Source organism: Spodoptera frugiperda, chromosome 15 (assembly GCF_023101765.2).
Source record: "Spodoptera frugiperda isolate SF20-4 chromosome 15, AGI-APGP_CSIRO_Sfru_2.0, whole genome shotgun sequence".
Taxonomy (NCBI): Eukaryota; Metazoa; Arthropoda; class Insecta; order Lepidoptera; family Noctuidae; genus Spodoptera; species Spodoptera frugiperda.
The window spans coordinates 8,025,470-8,053,150 of record NC_064226.1 but is presented as its reverse complement, the minus strand read 5'-3'; the positions used below and the strand labels follow the sequence as shown (position 1 = coordinate 8,053,150).

General features: G+C 35.2%; 3 protein-coding genes across 39 annotated transcripts in view; 1 reads left to right on the top strand and 2 right to left on the bottom strand.

Annotated features, from left to right (window-relative positions):
- Positions 1-5,465, bottom strand: part of LOC118279610 (serrate RNA effector molecule homolog) — an 18,383-nt gene extending 12,918 nt beyond the window's left edge. For 3 of the 25 annotated variants that reach the window (XM_050698977.1, XM_035599250.2, XM_050698975.1), the window contains exons 1-14: positions 5,181-5,463; positions 4,438-4,686; positions 4,171-4,356; positions 3,214-3,280; positions 2,931-3,126; positions 2,768-2,844; positions 2,298-2,466; positions 1,865-2,208; positions 1,531-1,671; positions 1,210-1,416; positions 840-1,127; positions 645-758; positions 410-553; positions 186-310 (exon numbers count right to left, since the gene is read on the bottom strand). In XM_050698977.1, the coding sequence (XP_050554934.1) occupies positions 186-310; positions 410-553; positions 645-758; positions 840-1,127; positions 1,210-1,416; positions 1,531-1,671; positions 1,865-2,208; positions 2,298-2,466; positions 2,768-2,844; positions 2,931-3,126; positions 3,214-3,280; positions 4,171-4,356; positions 4,438-4,686; positions 5,181-5,320 (2,447 nt within the window). In that variant the 5' untranslated portion in view covers positions 5,321-5,463. Of the gene's footprint in view, positions 1-185; positions 311-409; positions 554-644; positions 759-839; positions 1,128-1,209; positions 1,417-1,530; positions 1,672-1,864; positions 2,209-2,297; positions 2,467-2,767; positions 2,845-2,930; positions 3,127-3,213; positions 3,281-4,170; positions 4,357-4,437; positions 4,687-5,180 lie in introns of all 25 variants that reach the window. The other 22 variants (XM_050698963.1, XM_050698976.1, XM_050698960.1 and 19 more) reach the window with 16 other exon arrangements.
- The window catches only part of LOC118270167 (atrial natriuretic peptide-converting enzyme), a 29,275-nt gene extending 3,000 nt beyond the window's left edge, over positions 1-26,275 (bottom strand). The window contains exons 1-5 of one of the 6 annotated variants that reach the window (XM_050698983.1): positions 23,781-26,275; positions 7,697-8,786; positions 7,258-7,458; positions 7,045-7,164; positions 6,567-6,913 (exon numbers count right to left, since the gene is read on the bottom strand). In XM_050698983.1, coding sequence (XP_050554940.1) covers positions 6,681-6,913; positions 7,045-7,164; positions 7,258-7,458; positions 7,697-8,729 — 1,587 coding nt within the window. In that variant the 5' untranslated portion in view covers positions 8,730-8,786; positions 23,781-26,275 and the 3' untranslated portion in view covers positions 6,567-6,680. Of the gene's footprint in view, positions 1-6,566; positions 6,914-7,044; positions 7,165-7,257; positions 7,459-7,696; positions 8,787-10,372; positions 10,767-11,258; positions 11,438-22,161; positions 22,900-23,780 lie in introns of those variants that run through there. The other 5 variants (XM_035585614.2, XM_035585634.2, XM_035585625.2 and 2 more) reach the window with 5 other exon arrangements.
- Positions 1-27,681, top strand: part of LOC118270137 (sphingomyelin phosphodiesterase) — a 39,939-nt gene that overhangs the window by 2,424 nt on the left and 9,834 nt on the right. For 3 of the 8 annotated variants that reach the window (XM_050698958.1, XM_050698959.1, XM_035585599.2), the window contains exon 1: positions 11,466-11,741. The exons of 1 other annotated variant lie outside the window; for it this stretch is intronic. The gene's annotated coding sequence lies outside the window, so the exon portion shown is untranslated. Of the gene's footprint in view, positions 1-11,465; positions 11,742-11,781; positions 14,827-15,206; positions 15,346-23,329; positions 23,566-27,681 lie in introns of those variants that run through there. 4 more of the 8 variants (XR_007706023.1, XR_007706024.1, XM_035585613.2 and 1 more) reach the window with 4 other exon arrangements.

Genomic DNA, 27,681 nt, shown 5'->3' with positions numbered 1-27,681 from the left:
AAAAGGTGACTGAAAATTTGAAATTTTTGTACAACTTGTTCAACTTTTTGCACTGAATGGCTAAGCTATGTATTTTGACTAAGGTATCGAGTTAGATAAGCCTACTGTTTGCATAGGTACAAAGCATTATCATGATGTCCACAAGTATATGGTAGCATAATTAAGTATCGTGTGCAGTGACTGACGGTTGCGGCGGCGGCGGGTGCGCGGGCTGCGGCTGGGAGCGCGCGGCCGGCTCGGGCTGCTGCGGCCGCCGCACGTCGCGCACGTACGAGTTGAAGTACGCCACCTCGCGACGCACCTCCTCCACCTGACAAATTAAAACTATTTTAGTCAAAAGGCTACGAAATCAACAGGAAAATAGCTAAATGAGCCATCTGATTATTGAGTTTAAATTATTGATTTTTACCTTTTCTCCATGTTTGTTGAAGATGTGTTTTCTGATGAAATCAGGACCTTTGAACTTCTTGCCACTGAGCGGACACAACCATTTGTCCTTCGCCAACTCTTGTGTATTGGCAAGAATAAACTTTTCTACTTCAGCGTCAGTATCCTGTTGGAATAACAATTACAAATAAGATACTGCAATCTCCTCTGGTATGTAAATAAATATGTAACTGTGTGTAAATATTATCACACCATACCTTGATTCCAAGTTTTTGCAACTCTTCGTCAGATAGTGGTTTAACATCTTGTAAGAAGGCAGACATTTTGCCTTCAAATGTCTTCACATAGTCTTGTATTTCTTGTTGAGTTGGCTGTAATAAACATTTTAGAAATATTAACTACTATTACAAACAAATTGTTATTGATATTTGGCTGTTTGTAATATTATTTACCTTATTAGCGGGAGGTCCGGACCGCGCGTGCATAATACCACAGCGGTTAGGCATTTCATCTTCATATGGGTATTCACAATGGTTGTAATAATCCACAGAATGTACGATACGCAAGTAAAGTACAAGACGATCGAGAACTCGAATGAGCTCCGGGTCAGGTTGTTCAGAAACCGCTGATTCTGATGAAGCTTCGAGACCCAGTAATTCTTCTTCTTCCGTTGAAGCTTCTTCTATTAAATGCTCCGTTATTTTATGGAGAACCGGGTTCTTTGAATTTAAGCTGAAGGTCTGTGGAAAAACATATATATAAAAATATGTCTGAACAAAGATATAAACTAAAAAAGATAAAGTACATAGTTCAATTCTGCACCTCATTACGGTTGGCCTGGTCGTCATTATTTTGTTCGTCGGAGCTTTCTTGCCAAAGTTTTGTGCGCGTATCCAACAAATGTGCGAGTCTCGCGGCCAACCTAGCGTCAGCGCGTAGCACTGGTCGCTCTAGGGTAATGCCAGACACTGGGCGGATACGACGTTGCAGGTCGCGGTTGACTATAGCACCCAATTCACACTCGCGAAGCTGTGAATTAAAAAGTAAAACTTAGTTTAAACTTTTTTCTTGCTAATCTGAGCTATTTGAAGTAAAAACATTTTTAAAAAGGTATTAAAATTGGCTAGAACTTTATTAACTTACTCTGATGTTGTTAAGATTCCAGCAGATATCTTTGATATTGACATCGCGGCGGAAGGTGACCCAGCCCCGACGAAACCAGCGACGTTCCGGTAAAGGATCAGCCAGAGCCACACGGAGGAAACCGCCGTAACGCTTGCACATCTAGAAATTCAGTTCACATCATTACATATTTATTCATAAGTAAATTCATAAAGAAAACCTTTGGCAAAGTTGGCCATATCGAACTTGTTTATCTGTAAAAGTGTCATTTTCTGTTAGTGATAACAAGATCTTAAGAAGAGATAATCTATATAACAGGCTGAAGTGTTGTATTTTATAAGTTACGATTACTCACAGCTTCAACTTCGGCCTTGGTGATAGTAGGCGCCAAATTCCTTAAGAATATGGAGGTTGTTTTGTGTAGGGCGCGACTCTCTTTTTTCTCCATAACGACGTCACTGACTGACTCAGCTTTTTCGTCTCCACTCTTTTCCTTGTCCTTGTCATTTTCAGTGTTATTTGTAACCATTTTCTCTACACTAGGTGACTTGGATTTAGCTTTTTCCTGTTGTTTGGGAGATTTATCAGGCGTCTTGGACTTAGACTTCGACTTCCGACGAGTGGTGGATTCACCCTCATCTTCAGAACTGGACGACGATGAACTAGATGAAGAAGAACTGGATGAAGACCCTGGTGGTGCTGCGGAAAGATAAGAAATGTTTAGTACTTGATTTAAGATAAAACATCATCTTATAAATTATGCAAATATGATACAAATGGATACTTACGAGGTTCTTTCTCCTTTTCCTTCACTTCCTCCTGCTCAGGTTCGGTTCCTGTAGAGTTGAAGCGAGAGAACAATTTCGCCTGCTCCTGTAGTTGACGTAAATGAGGATCAATCTCCATGGTCAATGGCGCTGTCGGTTTCGGAGACTCGGGCGCTTTTTTCTCTTCTTTCTGTTTATAACGTCAAATGTCGTATATCCTACTTGATATTATTCAATGATTGTTAGGTTGATAGAATGCGGATGGTTGTTATTTGTTCACGCAAAAGCTTTTGAAGAGATAGTGTTCAGAATTTATCTGACATTCGCCCATAAAATTATTAACGCCAGTAACCATAGAATTAAAAATGAAACGTTAGGTGCTATAGTAGTATTATTTAGTTTAAGCCACTTTGATGTGTAGCGAAAAGCTGATTTATATTAGATGAAAGAATTTGGTGTTAGGTTTAGTTTTATTAAAAAAATATACAAACCTTGTCTTCTTCCTTCTCTTCTTTAACCTTCACATCATCAACATCTATAACAACTGGTTTGTCAGAATCAGTTTTGTCTAGAAAAACAATAAAAGGTTAATAATTTTAACACTTGGTTTTAACACTTGAATGAGATTGTGTTTCAAAGGTTTGCACCCATTACCTGCTTTATCATTTGAAGCAGCATTTTCCTGTGGTGGGGGTTCATCCAGCTCTTTTAAATCTTCTTCAGTGCCACCTTCTAACTTGATGACCACAGTGTCCAGAAGCCTGATCAATTTGTCAGACTTGTCAATGTCTACTGACACTTTATCCAGTTCTCCTTTCTCCAACAACTCAAGAAATACATTGAGTCGATTCTGGAATAATTTAAATTACACCAGTTAGTATTTTATTTTATACATTATGGATGAAGAATCGGATCTATTCCACTAATGTTAACTTACCTTTAATGCCGCAAGTTGCTCTTCTTTGCGTTTTATGGATTCTTCAGGATGATATTTGATCTTGAACCTAACAAACAAAATAATAATATGAGTCTCAGTTTTATTTAAAGACATCCATAACACTCTAAAGAAACCAAATAAATGGACCGATTTTTATTTAAACAGTAAATTGAACACTGCTTACAGCAAATTAAAAATCTACAATATTATTAATGCAGTTGTGAACTAAGAAATAATAGGATATAAATAATAAGTGAAAATGAAATGCAAAGTGTAAAAAACAGAATCCAAATAAAAACACAATATCAGCGTTATAAGAGAATTCATAAATTGGGATGCATTACAAAAACAGTTAAAAATCGGTCTCTCAGTAAACTACATACATAAAGAAATAAACAACCTTTTGTAACAAATCCAGACTGGTTGAACATCATGTCACAGAAAACTAAAATTGCTTAGTATACATATATTTAAAAAATCTCATAATCTCACCTGTTCCACACATGTGGAATATATTACCCTACCCCTAACAGAAACGAAACCTGTAGCATTGCGCGCTACTGGTCAACGCGAAATATACTAGCTACACACAGCATTTAATCATTTGCATAAAGTTTGATTAAATTTTCTTAATGATGTCCAGCAATCCACGCGAATACACTGTAGACTGTAGGAAAAAAGGTAATTGTTAACATTTGCATAGCATCATTGAAAAATTCTAAGCATAACTGGGATCTACTTTTTTGGGTCATGATTTTTACATTACTCATGTGCAATGCATGCTTAGAATTTCTCGATAACCAGCAAATTATACAAAGAGCAAGTAATTGATTCTTCAACTTACAGATGGTTATCTAAAGCCCCAATTTACTTTAATCATGCAAAAAAGAATTTCTCTCCCCAAGATTTTAAGTAGCTTCTAGATGAGTATTATTAAAAAATTTTAGTTGTGCATACCATTCCTCATCTTTATGAGCAACGAAAAACTCATTAAGTTGTTGTCTCCTAAACTCGAGCTTGTATTCATTGTACTTCTGGATGGCATCATCCACTGTTATGGAATCATCTTGAGCTGCAAGAAATGCCTTGAATGACATCATCGTGGGAGGGCCATCTGTTGCTCCTAAGGGCATGACTGCATCCCTGAAACCAGATAGTATATTGTGTAAAAATAAAAAAAAAATAAAAAAATGCAATATATACAATTTATAAACTGTATGTTACCTGGCTGGGACAGGGGCCATAGGTTGCCCATAACCCTGGTGGGCCAGATGAGGACCAAAATGATCATGAGGCCAACCATACCCATATGAGTCATGTGGCATACCCCCATATCTTCTGTCATCAATAGGCCAATCAGGTCTAATGCGTTTGGTTGGTGGACCTTCTCCTCTGACTGGTGAGTATCCCCTGCTGGCACTGGCTCCTCCACGATAGTCCCTGTAGTCAGGACCAGAGCGACCTCCACGAGATCTTCCAGGCAAATAATACATTTTACTACTTGTTTATGATTAATGTTTAGATAGGTCTTGTAAGCATAATTTTTTAAGGATTCCAGAAAGTTCTACTTCAACATAAGACAAAATTTGAGGTGCACACAGATCTATTATATTTATTACTGTTACTTATATTGAGTAAATGAACATTTAAAAGTATATAGGTCAAAATAATCTATGCCAACCAACAAGATTTGTTTGAGAACAGGTATAAGGACAAATATATTTTTTTAGATATTATATAATAAAGAAGATTCTCATAATAGTATAATGCTTTAGTTTTAAGAAGATCATCATCTGCATGTAATTTTACCTCATAATAATAGCAACGGAGCGTTTTGTAGGTTTAGGAACTTGGACAGGAATTTTTGGAGGTTCAAAGGATTGAGGTTGGGATCTGGAAGCAAATTCAATAATATGAAGTTCTAGGATGATCAAATGGTTGATTCGTCCTGTTGAACATAAAATTACCTCTCAGACCAGTCTTCGCGGCCACGACTTCTCTCTTCGCGTCGGTCACTACTTCGATAACTGCTACCTTCAGCAGTGCCGCGTTCACCACGGAATTTATCTCGCCTTTTGCGATCGTACTCATCATCACTATCAGCCATTTTAACTGATTAGAATACCGAAAAACTAGATTCAGGCTTGTAATTAAGCCTAACAATAAAATAGAAAGCAGAAGAAATTAAGAAACGAAACGATAGCGAAATGAAAGCCGTCCATAGACTAAAACAGATAATGATAATGAATTGACAAACCGTCCAAAGAGCATTTGACATATTTTCATAGACTAAAGACCGCGACACATGAACTTTGTGGAAACGAAAAATAAATTAAATCAGTTACACAACGTATTATTTTAGTGATAAATGATAACCTACCAGAAATATTTCTAATTATGTGACAAGGAATAGGTTCATCAATTTGTGTAATAGACAAGGTAATAAAATGGAAATCGAAAAGAAAACAATCTAATATCTGTATCTGTATGATATCTGTATTATCTGTGCATGTTCAATATTAAATAAGCGGGGTGGGCGGGAAATACTGTTGGCTGATGTTTATTGTTTATGTTACGAGAATAATAAAGTTAATATTAAAATGTCAAAATAAAGTTAATTTTAGCGTAATCTGCTGTATTTTAAAAGTCGTGCGATATCTGTGTTTTACCCTTTACCCTAGGAATTTTTCAATTTGTAAGGTGTACCAATGTTTAGGGGTAAGTAAATGCGACAAATTGTACACACGGCTACACTTCATGCCTCGAACTATTCATAACCACTTTATCATATTATAATCAATCTTTTTATTCAAATCGCGCAATAAGTCACTGGTCCAGTCTTAGAAAGAAATCCATAAATCTAAATGTACCATACCAACCATTAAAGGTAGGAATACAATTTATTAAAGCCTTTATGCTTTTGAAAAAGTGACACAAAATAGGCGCCTGTTTTTTTTATAAGGTTACCGAAATAATTATCTGATACCTATCCTCATGACGCACTTGGTTCCCAGGTTTGAGTGAATGTGTAGATGAACCGTGTGGTATAACGGTTCATAATGATTAGGTAGGTACCTACCTAGGTAAATACCACAACTCCACTTCCACTTAAATATTTTTAAATTATGTTGATTTTTGACATTCTTTCTATTAACTATTGTAAAAATACAGAAAATAGGTATTTATTTAAACTTTGCGTAGCGATTGTGACGTACCTTAGTAAACTTATCTTTAACTACTACTACTTAAGTTACAACTACTTAAGTTATGTATAAAATTCTTAAATATTCACCCACCCCCATCCTGACCTAATCAGGATTCAGGAACCTGCGGGAGTTACCGAAATAAAATTACAGACTTTTACGAAAATCCATTTATTTAAAAATCCTCATTTACGTGGCAAATTAATAGTCTGTACTTGAATTATCTACGTTACATAACTACTACGTAATTCAATTTGTATTTTATTATTTCGGACAATGCATCTCATCAGTGAGGTCTCCACAATTGTCCGTACCATCGCATTGTACAGTACGTGGTACGCAGCGATGATTCTTACAACGAATTTCATGAGCACCACAGTTGCCGCCACATCCATCAGGCTCATCACTACCGTCAGCACAATCAGCTAGTCCATCACAAAATCTTGAGCTCGAAATGCATTGACCATCAGTACAAGTAAACTGGTCAGCAGGACATTCTGTAAAGTCATGAAAAAAATATCAAAAAATGTTCGCCCATTATGCTGTTAGGTTTTTTCTCTTATTTAGGTACACTTACCTCTAATTACCTATCTTAGTAACAATAGTTTTAATGCTTTACAAATCTTACCAGTTGTGCAGTTCACTTCATCATATCCATCCCAGCAATCAATAACTCCGTCGCATAATTTTGTATGTGAGAAACAAGATATGGAGTGACCGCAGCGGAACTGTTTCGTCAGATCACATTCTGTTGAGGTAAGTTAGTACTGTAAATCTTTATATCTCATGTAGGTGTGTATGTTGACGAGACAAAACAATGCAATATGTAATACCGTCTTACCACAGTAAGTTTCATCAGATCGGTCATAACATTGAATAGAACCATCACACCGAGCTTCCGCTGGTACGCAGAGACCATTGCGACATCGCCATTCATCTGGTGAACACGTCACTAACGTCAACAAGCGGCACACGCGCACTCCTCGTACTTTATCTACTAGCTGACAAGCTTCCGTTTCTAGGGCGCACAACCCTCCGCAACCTGGAGAATGTTTAGGTAATTTTAATATCAGCATAATAATAAGAATCCCAAAATGACTTTGTTGTAATAATTTTGAGTTTATTAGAAAAAAATATATTATAAAGTTGAGAATCTATTAAAATTTAAAACTACTAAACTAGACTTTTTCAAGGGATTAATGGTCTCTGCAAGTAGAACGTACATAAACATTAAGTTACAATGTTTGTTTTTAGTTGGTTAATGATTCCATGATACATACCTGTCGGGTCGTCGTTATCTATTGGTTTTCTGCAGACGGAAGTGCCACTGTTTTCATCCAACATGCAGATTTCATTTTTTTGGCACGAGCAAAATCTTTGGGATATGTCTCGATTATTGACGTCTTTAGGTCTTTCACTTTCGTTGATTTTACTTGTAAATTTTGGATATGTTCTAATATTTTTACGAATTTTTGATATTACGCTAATTAGTGAAGAATTCTCCGTACTAAAACTATTGGCTGGCTGAGTAGTAGTAAAATACTCTTCAGTGCTTGAATTATCTGACTCTGATGGCAGCTCCATATGAACATTAGGATTAGTCGAAGCTGTTACATTGATATCTCTATTTTTTGTTGGCACTACGGTTGTACTAATCTTGTTGGTCATACCTTTTAAATTAGGATTAGTAAAATTGACCAAAATAAAACTTATAATTACAATAGCTACAATCATCACACTTATTGAGCAGGCTTGTATTTGAGTTCTCTTTTTCACAGGACTATCTGCCGAAGCAAAATTAACTATACATCCAAAACCTCGTAGGTTTTTTCTCAGTCTCTGTCGACTCACGTCATTAGAAGCCATTTCATAGGAAGTAAATTTTTGTCTAAAGCTGGAATCAATATGTTGAGAAATGGAAGGAATGCGTAGTTTATTTTCCACATTTGTGTGGTCTGATTCTATGTCTCTTGAAATGTTATTGTTATACGAACAAACTGGTTGGCCTAAGTTTGTTTCATCTTGTCGGTTATTTACGAATGCTTCATCTTTTTCTATTGCTATGTCTTTATTAGGAGTGGAATGATTATGAGGCGTGAAGTTTCTTGGTGATTTCAATTCATATTTTCTTATTTTGCCTTTACAAGTGTAACAGTATGTTATTACATTCCTATCCTTAGGCGGTGCAGTAATAATTGCACTACGTAAATTGCTATTCTTCCAAAGATGAGAACAATATAGCGAGTCCAAATTGATCGATCTTTCAAAGTTATCAGTTGTTATGGAGTCATCAAAACTCCCCGTTAATGTCATTATGGCCTATTAAGAATTTGTTTGTCATAACTTTTATATAAAGGCATTATTTGAAACCTGAAACAAAAGAAAATTTGTTTATTACCTTATCGTTATACCTGTGCGTGTACAATATCTATGTAACTAGGTAGGTACCGAGCTTCATAATACAAGTAAGAACTTGCCAAAGTATTTTTATATTTTTATAAAAAATAAAGCACAACTGAAATGAAAACCATCTATCAAGACATACTATACCTACACAAAAGAGACTTAGGAATATCGTAGTTTGTGATTTCATAGATCATGCAAAGTGGCGTGCGAAAAAGCGTTAGAAATATCGTTTGAAAAAATACTTTTCTTTACATTTTAGGACTTCACTAACTTTTGAGACACAATCGTTACATTTGTCTAGTAGTGTATTTAAAGCTTTTTATCTCAATCGTTACATTATCTAATAGTCTATCATATTTACATTTTTAAACACTCACAACAACAAGACAAATTGAAATTAAGTACTGCGAAGAAGACTTATCAAACCATTTAATAAGAGGGGTGTTTTAAATAGGGTTCGTTACAATTTGATCGTACCTACTAAAGTAACAATATACCAGGCAATTAAGCGTGTAGATGATATTCATTACATTGTATTTAACTTTAACATGATACCGTTTACTAATTCTTGTTATAATGTTTCTTAATTTTTTGTAGGCATGTTTCACCTTATTTCTTTTGAACGACTTTTTGCTAACTAAAATTATATTACCTGAGATGTATTTACAATAATAATTTACACATTACTAGCAGGTTCATATCGCATTTTACAAACTCTTGGTACAGACAGCTCAGCAAAAGCTCTACGTGCTGGTAGAGTTAGAAACTATTAGAGCTTTTCTCCAAAAGCTCGTGGCGTGATTTTTTTCTGATATCTCTGTGCATTTGAAAGATCTGTATACGAACTGATGTTACATAACAGACGAGATTTTGTTAGCATTACCGCGCACCCATAGTGCCCAATTTGTGTAGAATTAGGTATGTACCCAATTTTTATTAAATTGTTTCAGCATCTGGCTCTTTAGGGTTCTAGTTTTTACAATTTTATTAAATAAGGTATGAATTGTGTAATCTAATTTGTTTCAATAGGTCTTCGGACATTTACGCATTAATTTAATCGTAAACCAATTTGTCATAGTTATACAACTCATTATTTTAATATTGCTTACCTAAGTTACAAGTTAACACTAAAATAGCGCATATGAGACGTTTAAAAGTAAAACGATACAGCGGTATTTTCAAATAATGTATCTTTCCTCATTTTTTAAAACATTTTTATTGCGCACCGAATTTAACCAGTCCACAATTATTTTAATGATAATATATTTCTTTGATCTGATATTTGATTAGATGATACTAAAGGAAATTGAAATTTATAAGATGCAAACAAACCGCTTAATTTTTAATACTGTTTTTTCTTCTATATCAAACCTACTTAAATATGTACTTCTAATAAATCTAACGTCAATCGTAGGTCAAGAACAATTTCTAGGTCAAACTAGTGTTTCAACACCATTCACAGTCCACTTCAATTCGTCGTCTCTCCATTCAACTAATATTTTGTAAACATAAAAAGTTTTTATAGCAAAAAAATGTAAACTAACACTTACTTGAAGTGATGCAGCTCATGTTGTTATAAAAACACTATTAAACATTTAACTATTAACTTAAATATTGTCGAGTGGAAGTTATTGAACACGTCAGGTCGCTATGCAGCCGCGTGCCGTGTATCGGACTACCGTTGCCGGTGACAACGTCTAACAACCTTACACCAACACCAGCACCCCGTACGTCGTACCAGTGTGCGAAAGGGATTAATAATACAGCTGCAAGGCCGGTAGAGAGGGATGAAATAATAGGGTTGATGTCGAATGGTGTACCAGCGGCCAAGGTCCGTGCTCGCTCAAGAGTGACACGTGCTACATGCAACTGAACGAACATCTGTTCTCCACATTAATTTAACGGTAGAGGAAACACTGGAATAACACAATAAAAGGTATCCTAGTAGTATAAGGCTTTTACATATTACGTGTAATTTAGAAATTCAAAAAGAAAACATATTATGTATTATGTATTCTTTATATTATCCATAGGTACGTCATTAGCTAACTGCCTACTTATAAGTTTCATGCAATGCAATGCTAATTTCCATTCCATTTTCCAAATCCGAAAAGGACTATTTAGTTTGAATAAGTTATTAGAAGTTTGTATTGTATATCATTATAAATCAGTGACATACAATACATACCAGAAACTAAGATCTAACAGGTCCTAACCTAGTGTTGATAGGATGTAAAAGTGAATGTTGGCTGTGATTTTATGTTAAAATTATCTAACGAGAAGTCACCGATGATTTAGCTCGTTACCTAAACCGAGCATTGACCCAGAAACGTTTCATGTAATTCAGAGGTAGGTAGTAAACTGGCATGAATAAATCAAAATGATTAGCATGAAAGTTTTATACGCATATTGTTGGATGACTGCTAAAATATTTACATTTAGTTGTATTTGTATACCGCGCTTGTACCGTGTATAATGTAGTCGCTAGTGGCGCGACCGCAAAGCGGACCCAGTAGCGCGGTGCTGGCGGGACACGGGTGCATGTGCAGCATCTCGCGGATGCAGCCGCGGCCTTCGACGCTCGTCGTGGTGCCTGCGACACGCAACTGGAGGAAGGCACAACTCTCACTGCGCGCGCCGCGTGCGGTTGTGGTCACTCGCCCACCTCCTCGCCTCGTTCGCTCGGACGTGTTGCGACTCCGACAAGCGACTCAGTGCTCTGTCACACAGCTATCCGTATGCGCGTTATACCGTACGTCGCGCAGTTTCTCTCGAAAATTAATTAGTATGTGAATGCGACGTTTTTATTTGTTCAACACGAAAACGAGTGAAATGTTGTTCGCTCACTGATCAGCACGCATTTGCTTCGCCTTTGGACAGACTTCATGTGAGGGACTGACCACTTCTTTTTCAGTTACGGTGAGTTTGATACAAAACACTTTGTAGAATGTAATTTGAATTTCGCGCCTTTTTCTGTCAACTTACGCTTGACCATTTTTATTTTCCCGCGCTCTCTCTACTCCGTGACATCTTAGTGTACGCGTCTATATTTTTATTGTAAAACTTATTACAGTTAAAATACAAGTTAAACCAAGTGAATAGTCGTTTAATTTATCAGGTTATGGGCCCAGTAAAGCTCAGAAATAAAGACAGTGCAAAATATAGTAGTGAAAAGTGAAAATAAGACTTTGAATGTGAACGTCTCATACGCCGACAAACATTTTTTCTCAAACAGACTTTTGAAGTGTTTTCGTATAAGAACTGAGTTTAATTGTGTAAAATGGCAGCAAATAATCAAATGGCATTAATTGAAAAGTTAACCGGTCGTGAAAACTACGCAACTTGGCGATTTGCAGTGAAAACTTACCTGCAACACGAGGAGCTGTGGGACTGCATCGAATCCGACGCAGACGCTCCAGTTGATAAGAAACGAGACACAAAGGCTAAAACGAAGATAATTCTCTTAGTCGATCCAATAAACTATGTACACATTCAAGAGGCCAGCACTGCAAAAGAAGTTTGGAATAAGCTGTCGAGAGCCTTCGACGACTCTGGGCTGACACGCCGAGTGGGTCTGCTGCGTGATCTTTGCAACACGTCGCTAACTGGATGTCAAAATGTAGAAGAATACGTAAGCAAAATAATGAGTACTGCTCACAAGCTCAGAAACATTGGTTTTGCTGTAGACGACGAGTGGCTCGGCACACTGCTGCTCTCCGGTCTGCCTGAATCCTATCAACCAATGATTATAGCAATAGAAAGCTCTGGCATGAAGATAACATCAGATTCAGTTAAGTCAAAGCTATTACAAGATGTTAGACAACCTGACAATACATCTACAGCATTTGTGGCCGATAAGAAAACACACAACTATAAAAAGAAACCATCAAAAGGCCCTAGGTGCTACTCTTGTAATAAATATGGTCATAAAAGTCCGGAATGCAAATCCAAAACCAAAGATACACAACAAAAGTCAGGCAAATCATCTTATGCTGCCGTGTTCATTGCAACTACTAGTCAAGATGATGCATGGTATGTGGATTCAGGTGCATCTTCACATATGACCAGACATAAGACTTTGATACAAAATATAACAACTCCTGTCATACAAAACATAAGAGTTGCAGACAATAAAGTGTTATCAGTGCAATGCTCTGGAGAAGTGAGCTTAGATGTCTATAATGACAGAGGTGAAGAGAATAAAGTACTATTCACTAATGTACTATGTGTTCCTGAACTCGCCACAAATCTGATATCAGTGAGTCAGATAATACGAAGTGGTGGCCAAGTAAGATTCAATGAAGAAGGCTGTGTTATTATGAACAGTAAAGGTCAGATAGTAGCAACAGCAAGTGCAGTCAACAACATGTACCGGCTAAATATGTCTGGAAGAGGCTATGCATGCATGTCAGATGTTGAAGAAAAAGACCCTTACTTATGGCATCAGAGAATGGGACACCTGAATTTTCACAGTCTCAGCAAAATGACTGAAAATACTGACCATGTAATTTTCCCGAACAAAATAGAAGATCTGACATGTGTCACATGTAAAGAAGGTAAACAGACACGACTACCTTTTAAGAGTAAAGGCTCAAGGGCTAGTAACATACTCGATCTGATTCACTCCGACATATGTGGACCTATGGAAACAGAAACACTAGGAGGTTCCAAATACTTCATTACATTTCTTGATGATCATTCGAAGAAGATACATGTTTACTTTCTCCGAAACAAGTCTGATGCTCTGGAAAAGTTTAAAGAATTTAAACATGAAGTCGAAAATCAGAAGAATGCTCGTATAAAAGTCCTACGAACTGACAACGGCTTGGAATATGTCAACAAGAGTTTCTCCGACTATCTGAAAAGTGCTGGTATTATACACCAAACTACCACGCATTATACGCCAGAACAAAATGGGACTGCTGAGCGTATGAATAGGACTCTTGTTGAAAGAGCGAAGTGCATGCTCCTTAATGCAAACTTTCCCAAACAATACTGGGGTGAAGCAATACACACCGCTGCCTATGTCGTCAATCGTTCACCGACTAGGTCCTTGTCGTTCAAAACTCCTGAAGAAATATGGACAGGACAAAAACCGAATATAAGTCACATGCGTATATTTGGTTGTGAAGCAATGGTACACCTGCCCAAAGAGAAACGCAAGAAATGGGACCCCAAAGCTCAGAAAATGATTTTCATCGGGTACTGTGATCACACCAAGGGTTACAGATTTATAATACCTGGCACACGAAAAGTAGTCAAAAGCAGGGATGCTACATTCCTAGAGTCAACTGTAAAGAGAGATTATGTTCCTGTGGAATTGTCGACGAATTCTGCAACAAATAATGACAACATTATTCAGAAGGAAGCAGAAGAAAGTGACACTAACAATGATTCATATGAAACTGTGTTAGAAGAGAACAGATCTACTTCAGACAGTGATTACTTACCTGACACCAGAATTGAAGCTCCTGTCGCCAGCAACATGACCCTGAGACCTAGAAAGAAAATAAATAAACACAATATAAATACAGAAAGTTCAGATGAAAGTACTTACCTTTGCCAACATGAAGAGACTCTCGCAGATGTTCCAGTAACATACAGAGAAGCTGTAAATTCTATTGATAAAGAAAAATGGGAAAAGTCCATAAGTGAAGAACTACATTCCCATCAGAAAAACAATACCTGGACATTGGTTGAAAAACCCCCAAATGCCAAAATAATTGGATGCAAATGGGTGTTCCGTATCAAAGATGAACCAACAGGTCCTCGCTTCAAATCTCGACTATGTGCTAAAGGATATGCACAAACTGCAGGTATAGACTACCAGGAAACCTTTGCACCAACAGTGAGGTATGATTCCATTCGATTATTGTTATCCACAGCTGTTCAACATAATTTCAATATTATTCAACTTGATGTCAAGACGGCGTTCTTATACGGCGAACTAGAAGAAACAATCTACATGTCTCCACCAGAGGGCCTGCCGTGTGAAGAAAATATGGTATGTAAACTTAACAAATCATTATATGGTTTAAAACAGGCCCCTCGCTGCTGGAATAATAAATTCAATTCAGTATTGAAAAAGTTTGGCTTTGTTAACAGTTCAGCAGATCAATGTGTCTATGTTGGTCTAGTTAATAACAAGAAATGCTATCTTTGCCTCTATGTGGATGATGGATTGTTATTTTCAATAGATGAATTTGCATTAAAGGAAATAACCAAAGATCTGAAAACTATATTTGAAATTAAAGTTTTGAATGTTCCAAGTAACTTTGTGGGAATGCAAATAGAAATGCTTGATAACTGTATATTTGTACATCAGACTAAATATATAGAACAAATGTTACATAAGTTTAATATGATTGATGCCAATACCAACAGCGTTCCGGTCGATCCTCACATGAAGCTGCAGAAAGGAGAGGGAGAGCCTGAGAAAAACATACCATACCGAGAGGCAGTGGGCTCCCTCATGCACCTGGCCATTGTGAGTCGACCAGATATCATGTTTGCTGTCAGTCTGGTGAGTCGTTTTCTTAATTGTTACACACAAATGCACTGGAATGCAGTCAAAAAGATATTCAAATACCTAAAAGCTACCAAGGATTATGGATTGTGTTACACAAAGACCACACAGACATCAGAAATCACTGGCTACAGCGACGCTGACTATGCAAACGATTTAGATACACGACGCTCCGTCACTGGCTATGTTTTTATGAAGAGTGGTGCAGCAGTAACTTGGTCTAGCCAAAAGCAACAAACTGTGGCTCTATCTACAACAGAGGCCGAGTTCATGGCAGCTTGTGCAGCCACCAAAGAGGCCATGTGGATCAAACAGCTACTCAGTGATATTGGTGAATATAAACAAGACACATTGTGCCTTCATTTAGACAATCAAAGTGCTATCAGTGTCATTAAGAATGTAAACTTTCATAAACGGTGTAAACACATTGAAACTAAATATCATTTTATTAAGGAGAAGTATCATCAAAAAATAATTTCACTGATGTTTGTTAACAGTAACAACCAATTTGCAGATATACTTACCAAGGGCTTAGCCAAAGATAAATTTGTATTTTTGAGATCTAAACTAGGAATGTGTTCATATAATTCTTTGGTATAAAACATGTTGTTTTGTTAAATAATTTATTTACATAGTATGTAACCGTATATTTAATATAAAAATGTTGTAGATCTGTTTAATAGTTTAATAAGGCTTGAATTCAGAGGGAGTGTAGAATGTAATTTGAATTTCGCGCCTTTTTCTGTCAACTTACGCTTGACCATTTTTATTTTCCCGCTCTCTCTACTCCGTGACATCTTAGTGTACGCGTCTATAATTTTATTGTAAAACTTATTACAGTTAAAATACAAGTTAAACCAAGTGAATAGTCGTTTAATTTATCACACTTCTTTGCCAATTACAGCAACTTTCACACAGTTAAAAAAACTATGAACAATGTGTGTGTGTGTACAGACAAGTTCGTATTAGGTATCTATGCAATAAATATTAGATGAACTAAATTGTTCCGTAAATTAAAAACACCAGAATACCGTGTGTAGGTCAGAAAGTCAGATGTGCTACTTCCCACCAAAACGACATCGAGTTACCAAGACGCGGACTGTTATTTTGTTCGCTTATTGGTTACTGGTTACGATTTTTGCTACTGCTCTGATTTACTTATGGTTACTGGTTACGATTTTTGCTACTGCTCTGATTTACTTAGTACCCATACCGCATTAAATATTTTTTATAAATTTCTCATTTGCCCACGTAGCTTTTTACCATAGACACAAACATATTTTTATTTACAAACACATGTCAACAATTGCCTTATAATACATATTATTGTATATTAACTTCCTCGTTAAGTTCAGTAAACTGTGTAGGATTGTTATTGTAATATTATTTAATTAAGTAGTTATTTTTCCTCTTGTTTGTTTCCAAGGCAAGCAGACTGTTGTTTATATGATCATATGTAAATAGAGGCCCAATATATTAATAAGGTACTATAGGCATGAAAGATAGGTACAAACGAAATAAACATAAAATATAGACTTAATTATTGTTGTAATACATTAAATAACACGTAGTCGTCTCTCGTGGTATTATTTGGGATAAGGGCGATGGACATTAGAAAATGAGTATTTTAAGTGATATAATATTATTATCTACATTGGGTCGCATACGAGTTATTGTATAGAGAAAATAATAAATATTTTGCCTTTTAAGAGAGCGTAATTACAACTTGAGTCAAGTATTAAAAATTGTACCTAGGTAAAATTCTTTTTAAGTTGTCGTTACGTGCAGAAAAATCTTTTCGTAGTATCGTACCAGCATTATTTGTACTCAATTGTATCTAAACTTTGCAAATACTGATGCTGTTGTATATCCAGTTATGTAGCATTGTTTATGATCGCTTACAGTGTGACTTTCTCGAGTAAACAGTCTCTTTACATCAGTCTTATGCAAGCGTAAAAGTCAGTAAGATGAATGAAAGATAGAATCATTATCTTCTTACTTGAATATTAAAGACAGTTTTCGAATTTAATATAGTTTTAAGTGATCTAATAATGCAATTTGTTCAAACATTTCGAAAGTAATATTTTTCAGGTTGTCATGTTTCGGATTTTTTTATACACAATTAGGTACCAATCATCTTCTAAATTATTACATAATTAAATTAATATAATTAGTTTTAATACACCTGTTTGAATCAACCTCATTTAACATTTTGGCGAATCATGCCATCGAAATCAGACTGTGATTGCAACTGACTTTCTTTCTGGCCAGCCAAAGGAGGTTAACGGCGATTCTCAGTGTGTTCAGAATTAATAAGTGATATGGAACGTTTTGCTCGTCCCCCTGTAGAATATAAATAGCCGTATCAATTTCAATATGTGTTATTTTTATTGTTATTCAGTTGTGTAGGTAAACACTGAGTCAACGGACTGATAGCGAAACTTAAACATTCACTGTGCCGGATATGACTCCTGTACTGTACCTATATCTACCTATACATATATTAGATACTTTCTTTGAATAACAACAACTCTCCAAAATCTATGATTAATTTTACTTCGAACAATAAAAGAGAAAGATCTAGCGAGGAAATAACGATAATACCTAGTGAGGTAATTAAAATTAGAAAACTTAATTGACCTAATTGGGTATATGACTAAATTAATTACAAATAATGGTACATAATTGATTTGACTATAGAATTATTACTAAGCATACAGCAATAAACGTCCTATAACTGCCGTTATTAGAAAAGTAGACACAGGTTTCCTACCTGCGTAAGAAGCCCTCTCAATGAACCGTACAGGTACCTACGTCTGTGTTATAAATACAGAAGCGGCTTAAGCCTGATTTATTTTTAGAATATCTACCTACCATTAAATTAACCAATAACGTACTATATTCATGAAAAATGGCTTTTGCACATGAAGTAATTTTCCCTGATTTTCCTCAGTACACCTTTGTGATTAAGCGTGATCGACTGGACGCTGGACAAATGCTAATTATTTCAGAGAAAGTTTTGCTGAGAATGAATTTATAAAAATCATAGCAAACAATCGGCTAACAATGCCTATGCAATGCCAAGGTGCGCAGCCAGCAGTGAATCTAAAGTACAGTTTTGATTGCTGTTGTCGGTTAAAAAAAAGATGTCACAAAACCACTATTACCTCTTGTGTAATAAGTACATGGTCAGCAAGCCCGCGTTGGGTCATGCCTTAATAAAACACTTGTATTCATTCAGTGATGGTATCGTGAAATTGTGTTATTGTGTTAACGGCTTAGTATCTAATCGACTCAAGATTTAGCAGCCGGAAGCAACAAGCAACGTGTTATTTTTGTTACCGAAGCAACCTTATACTTATTTGTTATCAAATATCTAACGGTCTATCTCAGGTGGAGGGGCTATGAGGATTTATTAGATTTTCGATTTTCTTAGTTAGGTTGGTACTGTCCGATGAATAAATTATGGCCATATTATCACATAGCATACGAGAATAGATAATATACTTAAACTGGCAAAAATTGATTGACTATTTTTGGGAGTGTGGGGTACCTACAATCGGTATTGCTCATGATTGATGTTTAGATTGTAAGGAACAATGTAGGTACAAAGGGCTAATAAATAGCATTGTAAAACACGAACAACGAACTCTACCGCAGAATGCGTGCGAGTCTCCGTCCTTGATAAGAAACAAAGAATGTTATCAAACAAAGCTTCGATGGTCTCACACACACAGTAGTGCGAACTAATTTATAAAACAATATCTAATCTAGAATAACTGTGCAGGCAACCATTATAATTTTAACAATCGCGTATAGTCTGGTATTCTCTGAGAGAATAATTCCTTGTACTGATTGCGTGTTTAATAAATTACTGTAGGTGCTTCCGTCGCAGTTAATAGGTCTTCAGGCCTTATAAAAACAAGCCATTACTGTGGAGGTGCCTGCTAGGTACCAATTCTTATTGTTTATTGGATTGATGAAACTCGAGCTAGCGCTTTGTGTCTGAATATAAAAAAAAAACGATTGTTGTGGCGAACGTTATTACTGACTGGTTCCCATTGTCCTTTGATTGTTGATTCATAATTTTTATTCTAACTTGTTTTACTTCACATAACATGCATTATTATGTTCCAAAGGCTTACGGTGAATTTTCAATAGTCAGGTACCTATATGCAGATAACTATTATGTGTTATTATGTTAGGGTCCTGTTTCAAAATCTGTTTGACCATAGGAAAAATATGTGTCAGTTAAGCTAACAGGAAGTCAATCAAATATTGCGAAATGGGACCTAAGCCTCACATTGTAATAATTGAGGAGCCTGTTGCTCTACTTAGCATAGCAATTTACTCACTGAAAATTTCATACTTATTATTCATAGCAAAATTCCTGTAAAATGGAGCAAAACTAATGTCATTTTCCTTATAAATGAAAAACTGGTAAATATTGAATCATGAAGACGTAGCAAGAATGAATAAGTAACTGATAATTTCTTTTTGTCGAGAAAATTATGATCTCCGGAAAGTGTAGATATTAGATATCCTGATTTCTGTAATCCTAATTACTTATTTAACTTGAATCTCAAATCAAACCTTATGTTGGGTGCCAATAAAGTTAGCTACGGGTTACGGGGAATAACAGCTGTGCATATTTATATTCAATTTCTTGAAAACATTTGTTAAATAAAAACTAGATTTTTCCGGTAATTTTTATGATTCAAAAGTCAAAACAAATTTTGCCACATTACTTAAATCCACCAACGATCTGAAATGGTGACAAATGTTTTGTAAGATCAACTAAAAGTGGACACAACTTAAGCGAATAAGTATGCAAGAAAGATTTCGCATGTTGTCACCTACTGAACTTTATAATCTGTGTCGTAATGACTGCATAACCGTTGTCGTAAAGTCAAACAGATCATTTGGTTTCTTGCTACTTTCTTAGGTCATTGCTATTGTGTTTGTTTTCATGAATTGACAAAACTGAAGTGAAGATATTTGGAGGGCTTTTCAATTTAGTAGTTTGTATCGTCGTTTTATGTAAAGCTATAAAACGTTAAGTAAATGAGATGAAAGCATTAAAGGCATGAATAAGCCCATACGAATTAAAATGAATACCATATCTTTTTTATTTTATTATTTTGGGAACTTTTGTACACAGTTCATACCATATCCTTAATCGCACCGCACGATTGAGCAACTAAAAACAAATGGCAACTTTACCAGTTTTATTGGCTGTACGAAACTCCGTCGAGAATATTTCAGAAACATCTTGTCTACAGTGTTAATTATTAAGCTGTGTGTGTTAAAATAATAATTATAATGATATCTAAGTACCTACAATAAAAGCTATAAATTAATATTTTTTTACTATTTACTTAGATACCTACATACTAATGAAGAATTTTACGCGTTTACTAATTTGTAATTAAGTAGTACTTAATTGTAAATAGTTTATTTTATTGTCTAATAAATTATACCCGCCATTTTCATTCAATCGTATTTACTTAAGAATCACAGCTTTATCGTTTATTGATTTATATGAAGTACTTACCTACGCACCGTAGTACCGAGTGATTATATAAACTCAGGGTTACAAGTTCATGACTCTCTGGCATGCTAGCAACATTTCGTTAATAAACATAGATTGTAAGAGAAGCAAAACAAGAACTACTAGTATATTCCATCGTAATCATGAACATAACACCGTACAGTAGATTACTTACTGTAAACATTGCACCAGTGTACATAATTACATGTAACATAATTTTGTACATGGTAGGTGCCTCTCTATAATATGCGCGGAATGTACCTAGATATCAATCTGTGATAACCGAACTGATTTAACAAAATACATGCTTTTAATACCTACCCAAAGAAATAGTCATAGGTTTTTGCAATATCACAATAGATAGTAGCGTACCAAATAAAATACATAGCATAAACTTATAGATTAGTGACGTACTACATATACGTAGCAGAGCAGAACTAGAACTGAAATCAGTTAGTTGATTTTTAACGGCAATTTGTACTTATATATTAGATTGATAACAACACCATGCTATTGTAATATTGTTATAGTTAGGAACCTAGGTACCTAATTAAATTTTAATTAAAGTAGAAGAACATGCTGTGTAGGTAATGCAGCACTTTTTCAAGCCGTTTATTGAAATTCTGGGATGTCAATTTCAATGGCTTAAAAATGGTTTAATGGAGTTCTTGTTAAATGTCTATGCTGATTAATATTATTTTAGGTAGGTATATACAGTTAGTTGCATTAATTCTTTCTGTTTACTGAAAGAAAGTGAGTGACCAATATTATTTCTTATCGTTTGTTAGTTTAATATGGGGTACATTTTGTAAATATTATGACTAATATTAGTTAAAAAATATATTGTAGAAAAATGGTACCAAAATGCAACACGTTCCATTATTTTGCTCTAGCTAAGTACAATCAAAATATTAAATAAAATTATGGTGGGGTTTTTATAATTAAACGTACATATTTATAAGCCATTTTGTGAGTACACATATAGGTAGGTATAAAGGTGACCAGTTTGATGATTTTAACGCTTGATTACTTTACTAAGACTATTAACTTAAACAATACTGATGCTAAGTGGTACAATACATTTCTTACGTAATAGCCATTTAAAACATCTATGTCCAATTATTCACGTGTAAGTGGATGTTAGAGGAATAGTAGTAGTAACAATTTCTGTTTGGTATCGAATCTTATCACAAATTACAAAAGTGCAATTAAAAACTGTGTTAACCAAGGAAACGTATGTTAATTTAAAACGTACATCGTACGCAAAACACGTGAGCATCGTGCGACTAGCATAGCATCAGGCGACGTGTAACACTAGCCTGGTTTCCAGCGCCAACTGCGCCCGTCTTCTGTCTGTTGGGCACCTGGGACACGTCCAACCTTCCTAAGTTTTCCCTCACCGGTTTTTATTAAATAAACAATAACATGAATTTGCTTAAACATACATAGTTTGTTACTACCCAGATAAATGTCGCACAAATGAATAAATCGTTTTAGTGGGCCATGAAATATTAGATCAAAGAGTTACGGTATATTATTTGACCTAGATATCATACAGACTACGTCAACTGTACTTGTTTTAGTAGTTAGATTCCTATTTTTAACGTTATAAAGAATTCATATAAGTAATCAGTTTTTGGGGATTTGAATAACGGTTCACGATATTTTGTGATTTTTTAAGTTTCAGCGAAAATATTTTTTACTTGTGAAACATACATTACTCAAACTTATTAAATAAAGTCTATAGATAATGTTACAAACCTCTACGGAAAATGTCAATGAACTTTTGATAAATGGTCATTAAATAAGTTAAACACTAAATTAATATTCAATTTCCATTGTAATGTGATTCATCAAAATGACAACTGTTTTGATTATAAATAAAAATGTTACATGGTGTAATCACTAATAATGACATCCTTTTTGATGACGCAACCTTCACAAGGTGCCTGCATAGTTATTGTGAAGAAAGAACGTTTCTCTCCATAGACTAGACGCCTAAGGGGCTTTCCCCTTAGAGTGACTGAAACACTATGGCCACCTATCGGACACTGAGCCCTCTCACCCGTAAGGTGAATGACACAAACAAGTAAAACCATAATAACCTATTTACTCGTGATTAATATCCAAAAACCCTTTTTTATCTTAAAAATGTATAAACTTAATTAAGGCCAATAAATCAAATGACGTTCAACAAAACATACAAATTCAAATTATACTTATTTATTGGGGTCATGAAAATCTTATCACCGAATTTGTCTTACTTAAGAAGGTCGATAGATCGAAAACAATAATTGTTTTGATACGACAAATAGACGTTATCTGTCTATTCGTAGCGTAAGGCAGCGCCCGCGTAATCGCATGGGTTGTCGGGTCTAATCGACACAAGAGGTCAGTCTTTTTATCGGAATCGTCATACGACTGGCAGTGGGGTCAATTGTCGTCTGATTTTCAAGTGCTTTATTAACGCAATCGTTTAAAAACGTTAGATTTTGTTATTTCGTCGATACAAACGGTTATAATTCTACACAATATTTACCAAAAATATAGTTTAAAAAATATTAAGTAAAAGTTTTTACTGCACCGCATACGGGAGGACAGTGTTTATCGAAATCATTAAAGCAAATAAATAATCAGTTTCTTTATCTGACAGCAAATAATTAAAGGTATGTGTTTTCTTTGCTCTTATTAGCGTAGTTAATAAGGATTAATGCGTAATTTATGACGTATTTGTAATTTTCTAGATATACCAACTTTAATATTTGAAAACAAAGTAGATAAAGGTTATATATTTATTGTATACATGTGTTTTGATGTCATGTTTTGGCTATTTTTGCTGTTGTTATGATAGGCAGAGAAGAAATTTGCACTTAGTACTCACCTGCAAGCCAAAATAGAAATTATAAACCGTTTTATCTCCTTTGTACAAGCTTATTTCATAAGACACACCAAGATATTAGGATTAATCAGATTGTTTAGATATGCGTACACGTTTTCCGGCGTCCAGGCCGGCTACTAACACTATTTATACTTCACTATAGATAGCTTGGGCAGCGCGACACGGACACTGAATGGCAAATGAGAAAAATCTGAGCAATAACCACGTCGCGCCCTCAACCTCGACCAGCAGACGCTCAACTCCACTTAATTTACATTTAATATGGTCTTTATTACGTTATATCTAAACTCCCGTTGCACGTTAATGAATTTAAGAATGAAAGTAAAGTCATCATCTCAACGAAGAGATGCGTGCCAAGAATTAAGAGAATTTTACCAATGAAAGCAGTTTTGACCATTTGTTTTACTTCATCGTTAAATGTCTGGATCTGTCGCTCTTTACATAAAACCCATTATAATAATTCCCACATATATGTGTGATCGTAGATTTTATAGACGTGTAAAATGATTGGACGGTCTTGAAATGAAAGCTAATTTCCATTTCCAGCGAGAAGCACTAATATCTAATACATAACTTACAATAGGTATTATATTTAATACGTGGGACGTGCTAACAAGTATAATTGAAGTGCATTCCGATGAGAGCATGTGCTTACAATAGGTGAAAGTAAGTTCGATGAACCAAACGAAAGTTTTTACAAAGGGATTCTGGATGCCAGTCGGGACCGCGCGTGTGAACGCTCTCCAGAAAGTAAAATGTGCAATTGTTCGTACGGCAACAATGTTTAAGATTTTATCGGCTTGTTTATTTCATAATACAATTCAGAATAGATAACGTGCGATTCTGTACCTAATAGATAAATTAAATAATACAAATCTAGAATTTTCAATAGTAATTTATAACAGACGTAAAGAAATAGACATGTAGATATGTAGCTACTTACTCATTGACAACAATTAACGTCATTACATCTTACTAATGTAAATTGACATTGTGTACGCAAATGCAAATTACTGGTTCTCATTTAAAGTAATAGAAGTTAGTATTCAGCAACGTTAGTACAGCACTGACTTTTTTGACGAAACAAGAAAGGAGCTATTGCATCGATGATGGCTGGTGACAGTCGTGACTCGTGACACTGCCGCACGTTTGCATCATTTTTAAATGCATGAATTCGCGATAGTGTTCGGCGAAAGTGATGATGTATTTGACGGTTTTCGCAAATGTATTATAGGTATCGAAACCAGTAGGCGCTATAGTATAATACCTCCAAAATATAATATTAACAAAATGAAAGTTGATTACGATAAAAAATGCTAAGTTAAAGTCACACAGTCAAGGTAAATAAAATGATGATTCATAAAAAATGTCACTACAGTAGACGTAAACCACAAGATGTGAGGGAGCAATTTAGAGAAAGCTTATTGAGAAAGCTTGGCACTAGTCCAGAACACGTAAAGCAAGCTGTATAAAGAAGTCGCTACGTTCAAGTAATATCATAAAGCATGGCTCCATTGTGTTTTATATAATTTAATTTTATGATGCGGGATAGAATGCGGTTGCATAATGCATCCGTATGGAGAGAGAGCTCAGTCTTGTCAGATATTACTTATTTCCTCAGAAACAACTTATAGAGGTAAATACTGTACTGTTCAATAGAATTAGTAGATACAATTTTGATGCATTATTGTTGATAAGTATTTAATTTCAAATGTTAGAAATTATAATTGAAACATCCCGCATTATTAGCTGCCAGGCGTTCAATTCTTACAGGAACTGAAAATTTATTAAATTTTCCGTTATTCAGACTATTTAATTAGCACATATTTTTATTCTTGAAATAAGTATTTGGTGAGTTTGACATTTTGGCCCGTATGTTATATAAAAAATATTTGCTACCTAGTACTTAAAATCTGGTAATAGTTTGTATCGCATATTAAAAGTAGGTACCTACTTACAGAGTTCATTGATCCTTAATATAACAGCGAGTAGATGTCTAATGTAATAGATTACCTAATATGTATTAGGTACTTTGGCGACGCATTTATTTAGTAGGTTGATATGAACCTAAATATTTGAAACAAGTCTCCTTGCGACCTCGTTTGCTCGGCCTCGTTGATTGAGTAAAGATTGGTAATGCTGAATGCCCTCTAAATACAATTAGTGGAAATATGTGTATAAATAGCGACTGCTGCTATGCATATATTTAACCGAGTTCTCGTGCATCATTTGAATGAAAAAGACCACGTAGCATAAGGCCCTAAAAGGGTAGGTAGAGGTGCCCTGCACATATTAAATGTGAAGTCCACTTTTCCCTAGTTATAGGGGGCAAGTTAAAATGGTTTGATTAAAAGGTTCATGAACAGATTGATTTTATGTGCGTCCCTTACTAGTACCTGATACATTACAAATTGAGATTGAAATGAGATACGGTCGCTTCCGGTTTTAACTAATTACAAATGATATTTAATAATAATTAACCTCTGATATTTATAATGTATTATAAGCTAAGAGCTAGTATTAACTACAGTTTTGTTTGATAATAAAAAAAACCTTCTTAGAAACAAGCAAATGACCTAGATCAAATAAAACCTCGACATTTCATATCCATCACAGGGTTTTGGCAGAAGGAGGTTACTGGAGAAAACAGTTGTTATACTGCCGTATGTCGTAAGCTCAAAAAGTTGGCACTTGTCTTAACGACTGACTTGTTTTTGACAAAAACATAATTATATTATGTTTCTTGAAATCTGCGGCCTTGGATCTTTTCTTACATAATAAGTCGCAAGTTTGTTTGCCCATCATATTGCTTAAAGTTTTGGTTTCAAATGGATTTTACATGACATTTAATTCTTACATGGATAATGATAATTATACGTTAATAAGATAGTTATTTACTAAAGTGATAGGCTGCGTGGGTCATCATTACGTTTAGTTTATCAACATACTTTCAGCAACTACACCAAAATGATTCTACATTATTCTGAAATCCACGATGTAAAACACCTATTATTGAATAGCTACTCCAAATGTACGGTCAAGCGAAACTATTCATCTATCAAAAACCTAATAGTTCACTGTTTACGATTGGTACATGCGGTCTTGGTCAATGCTTTACGTAGTGACTTGTTGTGGTGTAACAATTATCCCACCTACTTACTCTGCCAACAAGGAAAGAAGACAATCAGTAATTGATACGATATGCATTAGACATAAGATTGTAATACATCCGTGGGGGGTTAATGAATGTGTGTTTCGTAACGTACATGCATTAGGTATAATTAAAACCCTGCGGAAGGCAATGGGTTATGCAAGTGCAATGTTCCGTCCGCGACAGTAACGGTGTAGTATTGAGACTTGAAACGGACACTCTCGAGCCCCTCCCTGCCTCTGCCATTTTTGCAGATAGACTACAGGTTTTATAGCCAAGCATACACAAGTAAACTAGACCTGTTTTGGAATCTAGAATAAAGTAGAAAATTTCTTTTCATTTCATAATTTCACTCGAGTTATCTTTTAAATGTTGTGTTCAAAAGTGTTATGATTCACCAGATTAAATTAAATGTTTCGTACATTTACATACATTATAAGCAAGTAGGTACCTATGTAAACATATTAAGTAACTTTCGTAATGTCATTCTTTATATGATAATGGTATATCTGCAGGTAGATAGTAATAGTTTATCTGCTTCGAATACATTCACATCACATGTGAAGGTAATCATTAGATTATGAATATTATATTTGAGCTATGATGATATAATCCTCACAACTTACCATAGACGGCCAGATTCTGTGTTCGATAAGAGAGCTGAACAAAAAATGACAAAGGCTCGGTGTTGTTTATTAGGTAATCTCACGAATATCCAAATAATAGGTAGCC